The sequence below is a fragment of the Cibotium barometz genome, chromosome 28 (genome assembly GCF_041138505.1).
Source record: "Cibotium barometz isolate CiBa-2024 chromosome 28, ASM4113850v1, whole genome shotgun sequence".
In the NCBI taxonomy this organism is placed as follows: Eukaryota; Viridiplantae; Streptophyta; class Polypodiopsida; order Cyatheales; family Cibotiaceae; genus Cibotium; species Cibotium barometz.
The window spans coordinates 23,805,254-23,819,688 of record NC_141073.1 but is presented as its reverse complement, the minus strand read 5'-3'; the positions used below and the strand labels follow the sequence as shown (position 1 = coordinate 23,819,688).

At 48.9% G+C, this 14,435-nt stretch overlaps 1 protein-coding gene across 5 annotated transcripts in view; it reads right to left on the bottom strand.

The window, feature by feature from the left end:
• LOC147622664 (uncharacterized) overlaps window positions 1-14,435 on the bottom strand; it is a 111,832-nt gene that overhangs the window by 25,070 nt on the left and 72,327 nt on the right. For all 5 annotated transcript variants that reach the window (XM_086822231.1, XM_086822232.1, XM_086822234.1 and 2 more), the window contains 2 exons: window positions 12,400-12,532; window positions 12,070-12,209 (listed from right to left, as the gene is read on the bottom strand). In XM_086822231.1, the coding sequence (XP_086678357.1) occupies window positions 12,070-12,209; window positions 12,400-12,532 (273 nt within the window). The remainder of the gene's footprint in view (window positions 1-12,069; window positions 12,210-12,399; window positions 12,533-14,435) is intronic.

Below are 14,435 nucleotides of genomic sequence, written 5' to 3'. Positions count from 1 at the left end.
GCATGTTCTGGTCTTCACCAAGAGGACTCCATGGCAGCAGCTCCGTCATCTCCGACCAAGGCTGCCATTGCTTGCATATCCTTTTCCAAAGCGGACCTTCAGCTTCTCGCCACGACTATTGCAACACTAGAGGCTCCCACACTGGTTTGCAAAATTGTTGGTAGCCGCCCTACATGGGACAATTCAAGGATCTGTTACAGGAAAGCCTCATTGGTGAGCCTGCAAAGATCACAGACATTCACCCTTTGGGGCGTGGATACTACCAGGTGGAGTTCAACTCGCCAACGGCGTCAAACCGAGTCATGCAGCGGAACCCCCTTGCATTGCGTACGGCGCAGGCCTTCTTTGTGCGGTTGCAACATGGCTTCGATCCTGCATCTGACCCTCTGGCTAGGGTGTTGGGCTTCCCAGTGGCAGTTTGCTTCCCAAGCCTTAGGAAGGAATACCATCCTCTTCTCCTACTGATAGGTGGTGCCATCGGGAGAGTGATGAAATCCCCCCCTACTGCCTCGGCCCTTGCACAGGCACCCAGGATTCCATCCCTCCGCATCTGTGCCACCTCGCCGGATTCAGTGCATATTCCTAGCCTCTAGGGCAACCCCATCCCGCAACGCGTGGAGTATTTAGGCCTTCTAGGTCAATGCTTCATTTGCAGATAGATGGGACATTTAGCCAGAGCTTGCCCTTGACAGCAATCCAGGTGACCCCCCCCCCCCCCCCCCGGTTTCACGTTCAAATCTTGGCAGGCACTACTTTTTCAGATCACGCCCCGGTTGTTCTATCCTTAGAGGACCCCTAGAGGCATGATAGGCATGCGGGCTCTAGGATTCCAGACAGTCTCATCCAGGACCCCGAGATCTATAGCAGGTTAGAGCAAATATGGGCGTGACTGGACTTTATCTCAAGCTCAGATCCGTGCACATTGGATGCAGACCCAGGGGAGATCAGCGGTTTCTTGCAGGAGGCAGCCTAGACCAGGTTGGAGTGATTCCGGGAACAGGAGAGAAGTTTGAGGAGTCGTCTTCCCTCTTTACAGTGGCTTCAAGAGAGATCCCCAGATAGCCAGTGGATTGAGAGTCATGTAGCTACCGCCCGCACAGAGATTAGATCTATTGAGGAGAGGAGGGTGGAGTACAGGTATCATGCCAGAGCTTCATTCTAGACTCAGGCTGATGTGACAGAGTCACAGGGGATTCTTTGAGACATCTAGCCCCCACAGGAGGAGAGACGGCATTCACAGGTTACGTGGCTAGGATGGAGCTATTGTTTTTGATCCTCCCCTTGTGAGAGCCATCACCACGGACGACTTCCGATCTCTTCTCACTGGATTATTATCACATCTACTTGCATCTACCCATACATCTCATCACTTCACATACATTAACATCTATCCAGTTTACGCACCAGATGGATCTTCACAAAGATGCGGGCCCGCGGCTTTAGTCCAGCTTTTGAGGACAGATTTGCAACCAGCTTACTCTGAGCTTGGGATCAGGTCGGCCCTTAGACACGGCCCTTAGACAGATAGCTTCAATAGCCTCAGAGAAGCGGATGCGGCAGCCACTGGTTTGGAACCCACTGATTCATATACCCAGTGGCCACATGTTGGGGGCTCGCCCTCATGTTTCATGGGGTGCTTTGAGCATAGAACTAGCCAGGTCCCTTGGAGATTGGATAGCACACATGCATTCACCCCTGGAGATGCAAGAGAGAGACCTATCAAGAGTCCGAGGTAGAGACAGGCTCAACATTGACATCAACTCAGCTATCCCTCAAGAGTGGCTAACTCCTATCCCAAACCTGGCTCCCCCAATGTGGCTAGGTGTGTTTACCAAACATGATATTCTCGTGGCTGTCCATGGTGCAGATAAGGGTAGTGGTCTGCTCACTTTTTCTATTGGATCCCATGGCAGATTGGAGCGATCGAGGCTTCTCTTAGAGGATCTCAGTGATTGCACCTTACAGAGGGTGAGGGTGATTGGTTTCAAGCACAGGAGTGGCACATAGACCCATCACCTGCCAAGGTGGCCAGGGAGAGATTCTAGCGACTATGGATATGGGAGTGCTGACCTCTCAAGCATGTACATTGGGACCCGAGAGAGTGGACTTGGCATGACCCCGCTAATCGAGAGGAGTCTTTGGATGCCCCCTTATTTGCATATACAACAAGGCTAGGCCGTAGGATCCAGATGCCAGAGATTGATGGCACCCCGGCAACAACAGCACATTGGCAGTCACAGGGCCTCTCACAACATTTCCTCTCAGATTTTTGGAAGAGGCTCTAGGACAGTTTTCGGCCTAGAAAGATGACCCTCTTTCTCTGCCTGATGGCACACAAGAGCTTGGCGGTTGGCACTCGGCTGGTCATTGGAGGTCGGCCAGGAGCGTGCCCGAGGTGCAGCCACCCTAGGAGTCTCAGCGTCATTGTCTTTGGGATTGCCTCAAGGCTCAGTAGATTTGGTAGCGGATTCTCTCCATTTTCACTATGGATAGAGCCTCAACCCGGATCATTACATGGGACACTGTTGCTTGGGCCACAGAGGCTGAGATGGTCAGGACTTCCGAGGAGGATGGGGGAGGGTTAGCCCTTCATCTCTCAACACCGCATTTCTACAGTACAAGTCACAGCCCCAACTACACACCACTGGCGACTAGGCTCATGCCAGAGATGGGAGATTTGCAATAGCATTGCAGCTTGGCACATTTGGCGAGCATGCAGCGAGGCCATTGAGGATACCCACACTCCGCTTGTTGAGTCCATCAGGAGCATTTGGCTAGACATTATTCATACCCTCTCCACTAGCATGTGTATACTTTGCCTCATAGTCAGTGGGGGAAGTTACAGGGAGGTTCTGCCCACATGCGAAAGCGGCGGGGAGGCTTTCTTGAGACTCTGGAGGCCTGGCCCTTTCTTCACAAATCGTGGTGGTGACCCACTTGGCATTACAGACCACCTGTGTGGTTGTCCAATTGTTACGACCCTGTGTTTTTACCTCTGGACAACAAGCACGTGGGCACGGGCACGGGCACGGGACACACAGTGTGGACAAGCATCCAGTTTGGGTATGAAAAGGAAAACCAATATGTGGCCAGCCCAAGTGTGAAAGGGGACAAAAAAAGAAGAAGGATTTTTCAAGTCTTAAAGTTTTTAAAACCTTTGAGGATAAAAATCATATTTGAAAAGTATGCGTTTTTAATACTTTACTTTTTGGCGTTTTTATGAAAAACACATCTTTCTTTATATAAGGGAAGGTGGTGGAGATTTGAAGGGTGGCGAGTTGAAGGGTGGTGAAGCCGTGGGTGATCTCCGTGTGGGAAGGTGGTTGCCGAGTGCCGCCGCTGTCGGGTACCGCCATCGGGTACAGTGTCGCCGCCGCCGCCAGGTTGGGTGCTGCCACCGTCGGGTACTGCCGAAACCGTCGTCGGATACAGAGCCGCTGCCGCCACCGGGTACAGAGCTGCGCCGCCGTCGGGTACAGCTGCGCCGCCGCCGCTGAGTGCTGCCGCCAGGTTTATCGCTGCAATGTGTGGATTACAGCCGGGCAGCAATGGGCAGTATAGGGCAGCCAAGCAGGCAACCAGATGGGCTATTGCTAGCAAAAAGCGACCACGCGACTGCATCTATGCGCTGCTGTCAGTCGGGCAGCTAAGCGGGTTTCAGGTAGAGGTTGCACGTGTGGCAAACCAAGTGGCTGCGCATATGGGCTGCAGCTAGCAAATAGGAGCCAGACAGATGCAGGCAGGTTGCATGTGTGGAAGCAACCAGCAAAGACATCTCCAGGCGACTGTTGGATTGGACAGCACGACTATCTCTCTCTTGGAAGAAGGCAAGCTGAAGGAGGCACCAAGGGGTTTCTCTCTCTCTCTTCGCAAGCAGGCTTTGTTTACGAGATTTGGATACAGAGGATCAAGTTAAGAAGCACAGGATGATGTTCTTGGAAGAGATGTCTGTTGCTCTTCGTCTTGGACTTATGTGTATTCAGGGATGGCTTGACACATCCTCTATCTTTCTCTCTGGGTTTTTGGCATCGTCATTGGATGATGCATATGAGGATTTATCTGTCATGGAAACAAGACATAGGACTTTCGAGAAGAAAATAGGACTTTGGTATCGAGGAAACAGGCCTATGGTTTATGGATATAGGTCTATGGTTTATCAGATACAGGTCTTTGGTTTCCTGAGGAAAACATGTCTCTGGATTCATGTGAACAGGTTATAGTTTTCTCGAGGTTACATGCAGGCTGTGACTATAGGAAGGACATATGGTTTGGTACAGCCCTACTGCTGTTTGGGAAAGGGTTGTGAGATCCATGGTTGAGATGGAGAAGATCTTTTCAAGTAGGGAGGTGTCGTACAGGTGTGCCTTCTCTATGGAATGCTTTGCTGTAATAGCGAGAATTCTTATTTTGAAAATCCTGGGTGAAAAGCTAAAAGGAATCTATTACTGAGTTTTCAACCTACTGAATGTGAAAATTAGATTTCATCGAGACTAGAGAGATCCGAGCTTCCGGACGACCGCGAGCTCCCCGAACCCAGAATCGCTTCCTTCCTCCATCGCTGCGCCCCTCATTCCTCCTTCGCTGCACCCCTCTTCCTCCATCGCTGCCTGATTCGTTCCCTTCCGCCTCTTATCCTCTCTGCCTTCGCTTCCTTCCTTCCTCGCTGCCCCCTCCTTCTTCCTCGTTTCCTTCCTATCGCTTCCTTCGTCCTCGCTGCGCCCCTCTTCCTCCATCGCTGTGCCTGCTGCTTCGCCCCCTTTCCTCCTCCGCCTCCCCTCCTTGCCTTTGCCCACCCATTTCGCCTCCCCTCCTCTAATCGCCTCCCATCCTTCCTCCGCCTCTTCCATCAGCGCGGCGCTGCTGTGCTACCCCTCCCCCGCCCCTCTTTGCTTTGTGTCCAGCCTCTCCCCCTTTCTTCCCTTTTCTTTTTTTTGCTGTTCCTTTTTCCTCCCTCCTTTCCTTTCCTCCGCCTCATCGCCTTCCTCTTCCCCTTGGTTCGGATTGCTCCTCATCCGGGTTCAAGTCGGCCTTTTTCTTCGATTAGCATCATGGCTAATCATTCTCCCTCGGCCGGGCAAACCATTGTTTTCTCCGAAGCCGAGCTCGCGGTCCTTTACGCCGAAATTGAGAAAGACTCCAAAACGACCCTCATTGCCAGAATCTTTGGATCTCACCCGTCCCGTCTCCAGGCTCGAGATTGGGTCCTAGCGGCTCTGCCCTCCGACCTCGTTCTACACTTTCGAGATGTCAAGTTGCTTGGAAGAGGTTTCTTCCAAGTGGATTTTGATTCTGAGGACGCAGCCTCAGAGGTTTTGAAGGGCAGCCCTTTGCCATTGGGCCCAAGGAAGATATTCTTTCTTCCCTACTCCAGCTATTTTGACCTTGTTGAGGAAGACCGGAACCGTTTCCCGATTACTCTCAGATTTCCAAGTCTTCTGCGCGCATATTGGCCTATGTTAGAGGCCATCGGGTTTGCCTTTGGGCTTGTTCTTCAAGTGCCCCCCCTTCACGCCTTGCCGACATCTTCTGCCCAGGTGGTTACTGCCTTGGCGGATGCTGTCCCCAGGGTCATGGTTCTTGCCCGTGACATTGAGCTCTTTGAGGACTATGTTTTGCTTCCGCGGGCCCTTGTAGCCCTTTGAAGCAACGTATGGAGACTGTAGGTAAACCCGATCAGTGCCGGGTTTGTCACCAACAGGGTCACTTTGCTCGAGATTGTCCTCGGGCTCGAGGTTGCAGGAGGCCTCGTAAGCGTGCCTCTCAAGCGCCACCTCCCTTGGTTCCTTCCCGTCCTTCAGTCCGCCAGGTGTGGCGTGTTGTCTCTCACGCCCGCCCCCCTGGTGCGATTGATGGGAAGGCTTCCTCGGATCATGTACAGATAGATGATGTTTGTGGTCAGAGGGATGTGTCAGCTGATGCATCTTTGCAAAGAGATGATATTTCAGATCAAGATGACTTTGTGGAGTCCTCTCTACCTGGAGGGGGTGATATGCAGGATGTTCAGCATAGTGGGGATCATGTATTGCAGGATTTTCAGCATGATGCCATTGCCCATAATGCCACGTAGGGCGAACAGCTTTCTCGTACATATGTAGGCATAGTGTAGGGCCTCGGACAAGGGCATGTCAGTGGACTTTGCCTTGTGGATTTTACCGTCCTCCAGCATTATGAGAGGCGTCCTCAGGCTGCCCATCATCTTCTTAGATCGGGGTCAAACTCTCTTCTCTTCCATGAGAATCGTCTCATGGAATGTTCAGGGCCTTGGAGGGCTTCCCACCCGTGGTAGGAAGCGCCTTTTGAAGGACCAGCTTCACCCTACTGTTACAGGAGGGTCTATGGATGTGCTTTTGTTGCAGGAACACAAATTGGATAGATCTCAGTGTGGCAAAACTGGTAAGATGCTTTCTGGCCACACCTTCTGGTCCTCGGCAATTGGGACTAGAGGGGGTGTTTGTATTTCAGTGGCAGCATCTATTATACCTCATGTTATTGGGCACGGTGTTATCATCCCTGCTAGAGCGCAGTGGATCTTGATCATGCATGAGGGTCAGAAATTGGGAATCTTGAATATCTATGCACCTAATGTGAGAGGTGAAAGGGTGGCCTTTTGGGACACCATTACAAATGTCATTCCCCAGGTTGATCATTGGATAGTAGGAGGAGATTTTAATATGGTTGAGCAACCTTCTAACTAGAAGGGTGGACGCAAAGGGGGTTTACACCCTTTGGAGCAAGCCTCATGGGAGAGGTTCACGCTTTCCTTTTTTGGCAGGGATTGCTGGACTGAGGATGACTTCCAGAGAAGGCCAAATTCCTTATCTTTCTCTTGGCATAACCCCAGGAGCGGGGATGAGAGCAACTTTGCACGTCTGGACAGGTTTTATGTGGATGATTGGTACTTGGACATAGGAGGCACCATTGCTATTATGCCTGGCACCACCAAATCCGATCATTGCCCCGTCGTTTTGTGTCTCAGGGAGCTTGGGGCTCGCTCGGCCTCTCCCCGTATCCGTATCCCTGACTCTCTTTATCTAGATGCTGACATTTCCCTTGAGATCAGAGAGATATGGAGATCTTGTGACGGTCTTGATCCTCGTCATAATATTGCGCTATCTCTTGAGAGGACCAGCCATCATTATCATAGCATTGCCTTGTCTAAGAAGTAGGAGGCTCTGGACAAGGAGAGAGCTATTAGGCGTAGGATTGCTGCTCTTCAGAGGGAACATGAAAAGCATCCACATGCGACTTGGATTACAAACCTCTTGACCACAGTTAGAGCAGAAGCAGTTGGCCATGGACAGGAGGGCTGAGTTCGCCTTTCATGCAATTGAGGCCTTTTTGACTCAGATGGGTGGCAGACGCAACAAAGAGCGTTTTTCAGCACACCGGCCTTCCCATAGCAGGGACTCTGTGAGGTACTTGCAGGATTCACAGGGTGAGGTTCAGATTGAGCCTGATAAGGTGAGGGATATTGCTTCCGAATTTTATCTGTCTTTGTTGATTGCAGAGGTGCCCTCCCCTCAGAGAGATGTGGCATGGCAGAAAGTTTGGGAGTGCATGCCCAGGCTCATTACAGATGCTATGTGTTCTTCCCTAGATGCCCCTTTCTCGAAGGATGAATTCCTTCATGCTCTGCATGCTCTTTCCAGTGGCTCATGCCCCGGGAATGATGGTCTTTCTCCCGCCTTCCTTATTCTTTTTTGGGATCATATTGGAGATGCTATCACTGTTGCCCTTCAGGAAATGTGGGTGTCGGTTATGATGCCTCCATACCTCACGGAGGGACTGATTCACCTTATCCCCAAGAGTGGGGACAAGACTGACATCAAGCAATGGAGGCCCATCACCCTCCTTGGATCTGCATATAAAATCTTAGCTAAAGCCTTGAGTATAAGGTTGCAGCCGATTCTCCAAAGGACTATTCATGATACCCAGAATGGGTTCCTCCAAGGAAGGAGTATATTTGATAACATCTTTTCTTTCTGGGAAGCTGTCGAGTGGGCAAAGGCTAGTTAGCAGCCTCTTGCCATTCTTTTGCTTGATTTTGAAAAAGCTTATGACAGTGGATTGGGATTTTTTGGAGGGCACTATGTCACACATGGGGTTTTCCCAAAACTGGATCAGAGGTGTGTCTTGCCTATACAGGGAGGCTCATAGCACTGTTTTAGCCTGTGGGGGGCGTGGTGAGCGTTTTCAGATTTCCCGTTCAGTGAGGCAGGGCTGTCCCCTCGCCCCTTTACCGTGCCTCATTGTAGCTGAGGCTATGAGAAGGTTTCTTCGGGCTGCCCCTGGTGTTGTGGGTCTCAGGCTGCCTTTATGTACGGAGGAAGAGTTATTGGACTCTGAGTTAGCAAATGACACGGCATTGTTCCTTGAGGCTTCACATGCTTGTTTATGTGCTTTCTGGACAGCCTTGGAGGCCTTTTGTTTGGCAGCAAGAGCTACTATCAATTGGCATAAGTCAGTTGGTTTTTGGATCAGTGATTCCCCTCTTGCAGATTGGGGTATAGATGTTGGTTTTACTTGGATTGAGAGAGGATGCTCTGCTAGATACCTTGGTTGTCAGGTGGGTGTTGACATCTCCCCTACACAACAGTTTGCTCCAGTGCTCTTAAGCATTAAAAGCAAACTTCATCACTGGAGTAGGAGGAAGCTCGACTTGGCCTCTAGAGCTTCGGTAGTTAACCAAGCTTTGCTAGCAACGACTTGATTTATTGCTTCGTGCTGGATCTTTCATAAGGGCTGCATTGGACAGCTTCGTTGCCTTATTCGGAACTTTCTTTGGTCAAGGCTTGATGGAAATGCACACACCAGGGCTAGAGTTGCTTGGGAAACCATTATCAAGCCTAAGCAGGAAGGGGGATTGAATATCATTGACCCTGAGGTGCAATGTAAGGCTTTGCTGTGTAAGCTGGTTGTTAGGGACTTTCTTCCAGGCTCTTAAGCCGTGGAAGGACTTTCTCATGCAGCAGATCATGAAGTGTGTCCCTGTTCGCGGTGGTGACTGGACTCTCAGCTCATGCTTTATTTTTTCGGATGTAGTTCACCACTCCCCTTCATCCCCCTTGGTTAGGTCCCTCCTACGGGCCTGGGACTTCCTGAGGAGTTTTTTGGTACACATCCCCCCGCGTTCAGCGGAGGAAGTTAATCGGCAGCCCATTCTGTGGAATGATTTGATCTTAGATGTGCATGGTAGGCCTCTTGGGGCAGCTATGCATATTCTTTGGGCTAGCTGGGAGACGCTTTGCCCCATAGTGTTGGCTTGGAAGAGGTTTTAGAGCCTCACCGAGGTACAGAGATTGGATCTCACGCAGCATTTGAGAGGCTCTAGTCAGAGGATTGCACAGATTGACGCAGCCATTCCCAACCACTGGATTACTGGATCTTTCTTGGTGGATCTTTCTTGGAAGACCGTCATCATTCTTGGTTTGGGTTTTTTTTCTGGGACAGGTGTTCCTCTTCACGTTATGGGTCTCCCCTTGCCTAGGGAGGATGATGTACCGGTCTTTTTTTTCTGTACAGGATGGATGGTAGTTGGAGAGATGTGACGTGCAGGACCTTATTGAGGGTCCCCAGATTTGTCCTGTCAGAGTTGTTGGCAGGTTAGGGAAGCACGTCTTTGTTGACCTCCCCCCCCCCCCCCCAAGGGATGATAACAGAGAGTGTTAGCCTTTGGTTGTATGGTGGCTGCCCTATCAGACATTTGCATTGGGACCCTGGTGAGTGGGTGTGGAAGGATGTTTGTAACCCCTTGAAAAGCATGCCTTTTTTCAGTTATACGGTACGGAATGCCAGACATCTTATCTTGGGACACATTCAGAGTGTCCCTACTCTTAGACCCCATTGGGAATCTTACGGCATTTCCACTGACATTCAGAGGGTTTTTTGGCGGAGATTGTGGAATTCTTATAGGAAGCCACAGATTTCCTCCTTTATCTGGGTTTCTCTTTATGGTGGTCTGGCCACCAATCAGTGGAGGTCAGTTACTCATGCTTGCCCAGCATGCCCTAGATGCGCAGGAGTTTCGGAGTCAGTTTACCATTGTTTATGGGGATGCACGGAAGCACAGAGGGTTTGGTCTGCGATTGCACACCTCTTTGGTAGGATTAAGAGGGATGCTATCATTTCTTTTGGTTCTATCATTTGGTTGACACGGTCTGGGCCACAGCTGAGATTCGAGGGGACTAACAGAAGCTTGGCCATTATGGTTAGGCAAGGAGTTGCTCGTTAGTGTTGTCTTCAGGATTTGCCACTTTCACACTTTGTCCCTCCGGCACAGAGGTCAGACAGTTCTTGGGAGATTATTGCTAGCATCTCACCCTGGAATATCTGGAAGGCTAGATGCACCGAGGCTATTGAGGGTACTCCCGTTCTTGTTTCTCAGTGTCTTTGCAGGATTTGGAGTGATATTATTCACACCATCATGGCTACCTGGGTCAGAATCCAAGAGGGCGCCCAGTTTATAAGAGAGCGGGACATTGGCATCTTTTTCACGTCCTCAACACAGGGCTCCTGATTGGTTGGGATCACCACCTTTCTTGGTGTGAAATCTCCATTTTGTAAAATTTTTTCATACTTAATAGAAGTCTCCTTTCTGGGGAAAAAAAAAAAGGAATCCTATTGGTAAAGGATTCGACAAGTTGTACTTTGTACTCATATATGATCAAGTAAAGAAATACCGCAAGGGGCACCACTGCGTTTTGGGGCCAATCGGTGTCCTTGTATTTTTTGCAGGAGCACTCTAGCTCCCCCTGTTTGTTTTCCTTTTCTAGGTTCTCATGGGTGGGGAAGTGTTTTGTGTGCGAGTGTTTGTTCCACCGCCCGTCAAATTTCTTAAGGCCGGTTTCACCAAACCTCCCCCCCCCCCTTGAGATAGCCTTCTCCTCACAGAGCAGCCAGCTGGAGGAGAAGTGTCTCTTCCCTTATGATCACTTGATTCCCGCCCCATACATGCGGTGAGTTTGTATCTAGCCCATTGTGGCTATTTTTCTAGGGGAAAAAAAAAGCATCTAATTTCTAGCTTGACATCTACAAAATAAGATCCATGGATGCAGCACAGTGAGAGGTAGCAATCTCTAAGTCAACATCTCTCTTGATATGGCAAAACTTGCCTTCTAATGGTTCTCCGACCAGTGAAGAGGGTCGATTTGGATTGGTTGACATGGAAGCCAGGTCGGCAATTGAAAAATAGAAGGCCAATTTACACTTAAGTGCAGTTTTTCCGTGCACTCAAAGAAGGCACACAGAACTGTTGGGAAGCATACAGTGGACTGTAGAAAGGGGGAGGCACTTTTCAACCAACAAGGAGCAGGCAGGAAGCTCTGGGGAAGAGAAACAGGTGGACAACGAAGGTGGGTAGATGAAGGCGGCCTGGAAGGAAACGGTCATCAGGGTGGGCCAAGGATGGTGAGCCGTGAAGGTGGGAAGGAGCGAAACCGGCAGAGGAGGATGGCTAAGAAGTCAAGGAGGAGGAAAACAGAAACCAGGATGAGTGATGAAGGACACAAGGAGCTGCTCAGTGCTTAAGGCTTGAAGAGCTATTCCTCAATCACATGTTTTTGCTTATCGCCGAGTCACAAGCTAGATGCATAGAAGCTACGGACTGCACTCCAGACCTTTCACACTTGGTCAATATGCATCATTTGGGCAGATATTTTCCATACTTTCATGGCCACTTGGGCTTGTATCCAGGGAGCCTTGACATCTGCACAAGCAAAGTGTAATGCATTTTTTACGGAATGGGCCCACGGAATTTTCTCCCTTGGGACCTTCTGGAACAATCAGCTCCCAGATTGCTTGCACATGCCTTGCATTCTGGCATGAGTCTGTGTGTTTGAACAGTGCCCCTCATCTCGCTTTGACAAAATATTATTAAAAAAAGATGGATCTACAATCAAATATGCATATTGATGGATCCGAGATTTCCACACCTTTCTCTATATCAAAGTATAGAAACCCTTTGTATCCATTGAATTTACCATTCAGACCATGTTTTCCAAAACAAAGACTTGTTGGCTTTCAAAAATGTAGACAAAGGAGGTCAGATTCTCCGTTTAGTTGATGCGATACCTTTGCAAGGCCTGAAAGGCCCCCTTTTATGCCTCTACCGGCAACAAGCTGCAAATCCAAAACTGACTCACATCGGTGAAAGCACTCGAGTTCATGATAAGATTGTAACAATTGCTCCAGGTCATTATACACAGCATATCCTACAAAGCGTGGGCATGCAATCAAATATCTCAAACAAATGCACGTCCTTAGGATTTAAGACGTAAAAGAACAAGTCTGGAAAAAACAATTATGCACAACATAGATGTTTATTTGATGATTTTTTTTTCAAAATTGTACAACTAGTTTCGCGGATCAAATAGCACTGTGTAAGGGAGGGTTTTGCCATACCCAACTTCAAAATGGTTGACGAAGAGAAAACGGATTCAATGCAGGTATTCAATGCATTACTATACCCCTGCGAGAGGCTGATCAAATCCAGTACGAAGACAAACTCTCGTGTAGCCATTTGCAATACAGACACCTGCAAAAATATTAGGTTTTTTTAGATGCATCCATGATCAACATGTTAGTATGTGTAGAGCCCAAAAAGAATTATGTAACACATTTATACATCCACTTATTGCACTACGTATGGCTAATGGAGTAAAAATATAAAATCAGAATATTCTTGGAACATAACACAACTGCAAAAAACCATTTGGCAATCAGATCATCAAACCAAAACCAATAACATGCTCTTCTCAACCTAAAGGGATATGTGCAGGTTAGGAGAAGACTGGCAGGTAGAATAAATTAGCTATTCTAAGCCATTAAAGAGCTGACCTAGAGTGCACTGTGAAGGTAATTTTTACTAGACCCTTTTCACTTCATCTTGAAGGTCTGGTAGGGTTCTATGATGTACATAGTTCTAGGGGTACGCCATGGCCATAATGATGTGCAAGCATTAAAGATTGGGCACCCTAGAACTATGATGTACATAGTTCTAGGAGTACACCATGGCCATAATGATGTGCAAGCATTAAAGATTGGGCACCCTAGTGTGAAGGGGGATCCCTGATTTGGAGTAGGTCTCTTGTGTGTGGGAGTTCTCTTCATTTGGTCATAGGAACTATCCCTTTTTCTTTTTTCTTTTTTTTCTTTTTTTTGGGGGGAAGGGGGGGGGGGATATTTCATCGAAGCATGGAGGTGTATGTGTATTCCCTTGAGCATGAGCACCAGAAGTTTTTAGGTAAGAAGGGGGAACCTCGTTAAAAGGTTGCATAAGGTAGGATGCTTAGAAGCCATGAACCTTAGGGATTAAAGGAGTCTGCATGTAAAAGGAACATGGGGGAGTTGTGGGCGCCCATACAATTACTCTTTTTAGAAAAGAGCAAGGTGTGGGATCTTCCGAGGAGGCAAGGTGGCAGTATGGGTGCCATGCAAGAGCTCTACAAGCTGTACCTGCTATCATTGGAAGAAAAGCAAACCGCCTATGAAGAGAAGGCATCTCCTTGAGTCCCCTGCATGGAGACTGTTACTCTACTGCTATGAAGTTTGGTCGGCTGCTTACTGCATGGAGAGCGTGACAGCATGAGAAGAGACTCTGAAGAGATCACCACCGACAATGCGAGTAGGTTTTAAAACCTTTGATGATATAGTAATATTATTTTAGTAAGGATGTGTTTTTGTTATTTGCTTTTGGCTTTTTGGAGAAAAGCGATTTGAATCGCATCCTGGTTATAAAGCGAAGGGTGGCGTAGATTCGTGGTGGTGGCATGTAGTGGTGTGGCGCATCATCTTGGCGATCACAAAAACTGAATCTCTCTCTCTCTCGCTCTCAGGCAACTCACAGGTCTGCAGAATAAGAAGAGCACGTGGGCTGCTGTTGTATGCGCCTCTGGCTGTGGGCGTGTTGTCGCCTGCTGTTCTGTGGCCGTGTTAGTGGGATTGTTGTTTGGGTCTTCTTTCCTTGTATGGGTGGTCGCCAGAGAGCAAAAGGGACACGTAGAGCTACCGCATAGAACCCTTTTATGAGATTTTATAGGCAACAGGTTGGTGGGCAGTGTTGCAGCTACACGTTTTGGTGTTTCTTTTTGGCGACTGGAGAGCTGCACACGGATGTAGGAGGGGAGGCGCAGGACTGCACTTTCTCTCAGATCCACCATGATGTAACTTTTGGTCTCACAGGTCATTATGGCCTTTTGAAGACGTTAATATAACATTTCATTTCATTTCATTTCTCTCTTGTGGAAGGCTGCGCAGGACTGCAGGGTGGCCAGGCTACAGGCAGTGCACAGAGATTAACAGGATTTTCATGGGTTGGTCATATACAATGGCTTATTGAGATGGCAAGGATCAGATGCTCTCACACACTGGAACTCTAAAGGGGGAGCAAGCACAGTGGACTACTTGATGGGATCTCCTTCATTGATACCTGATGTGCG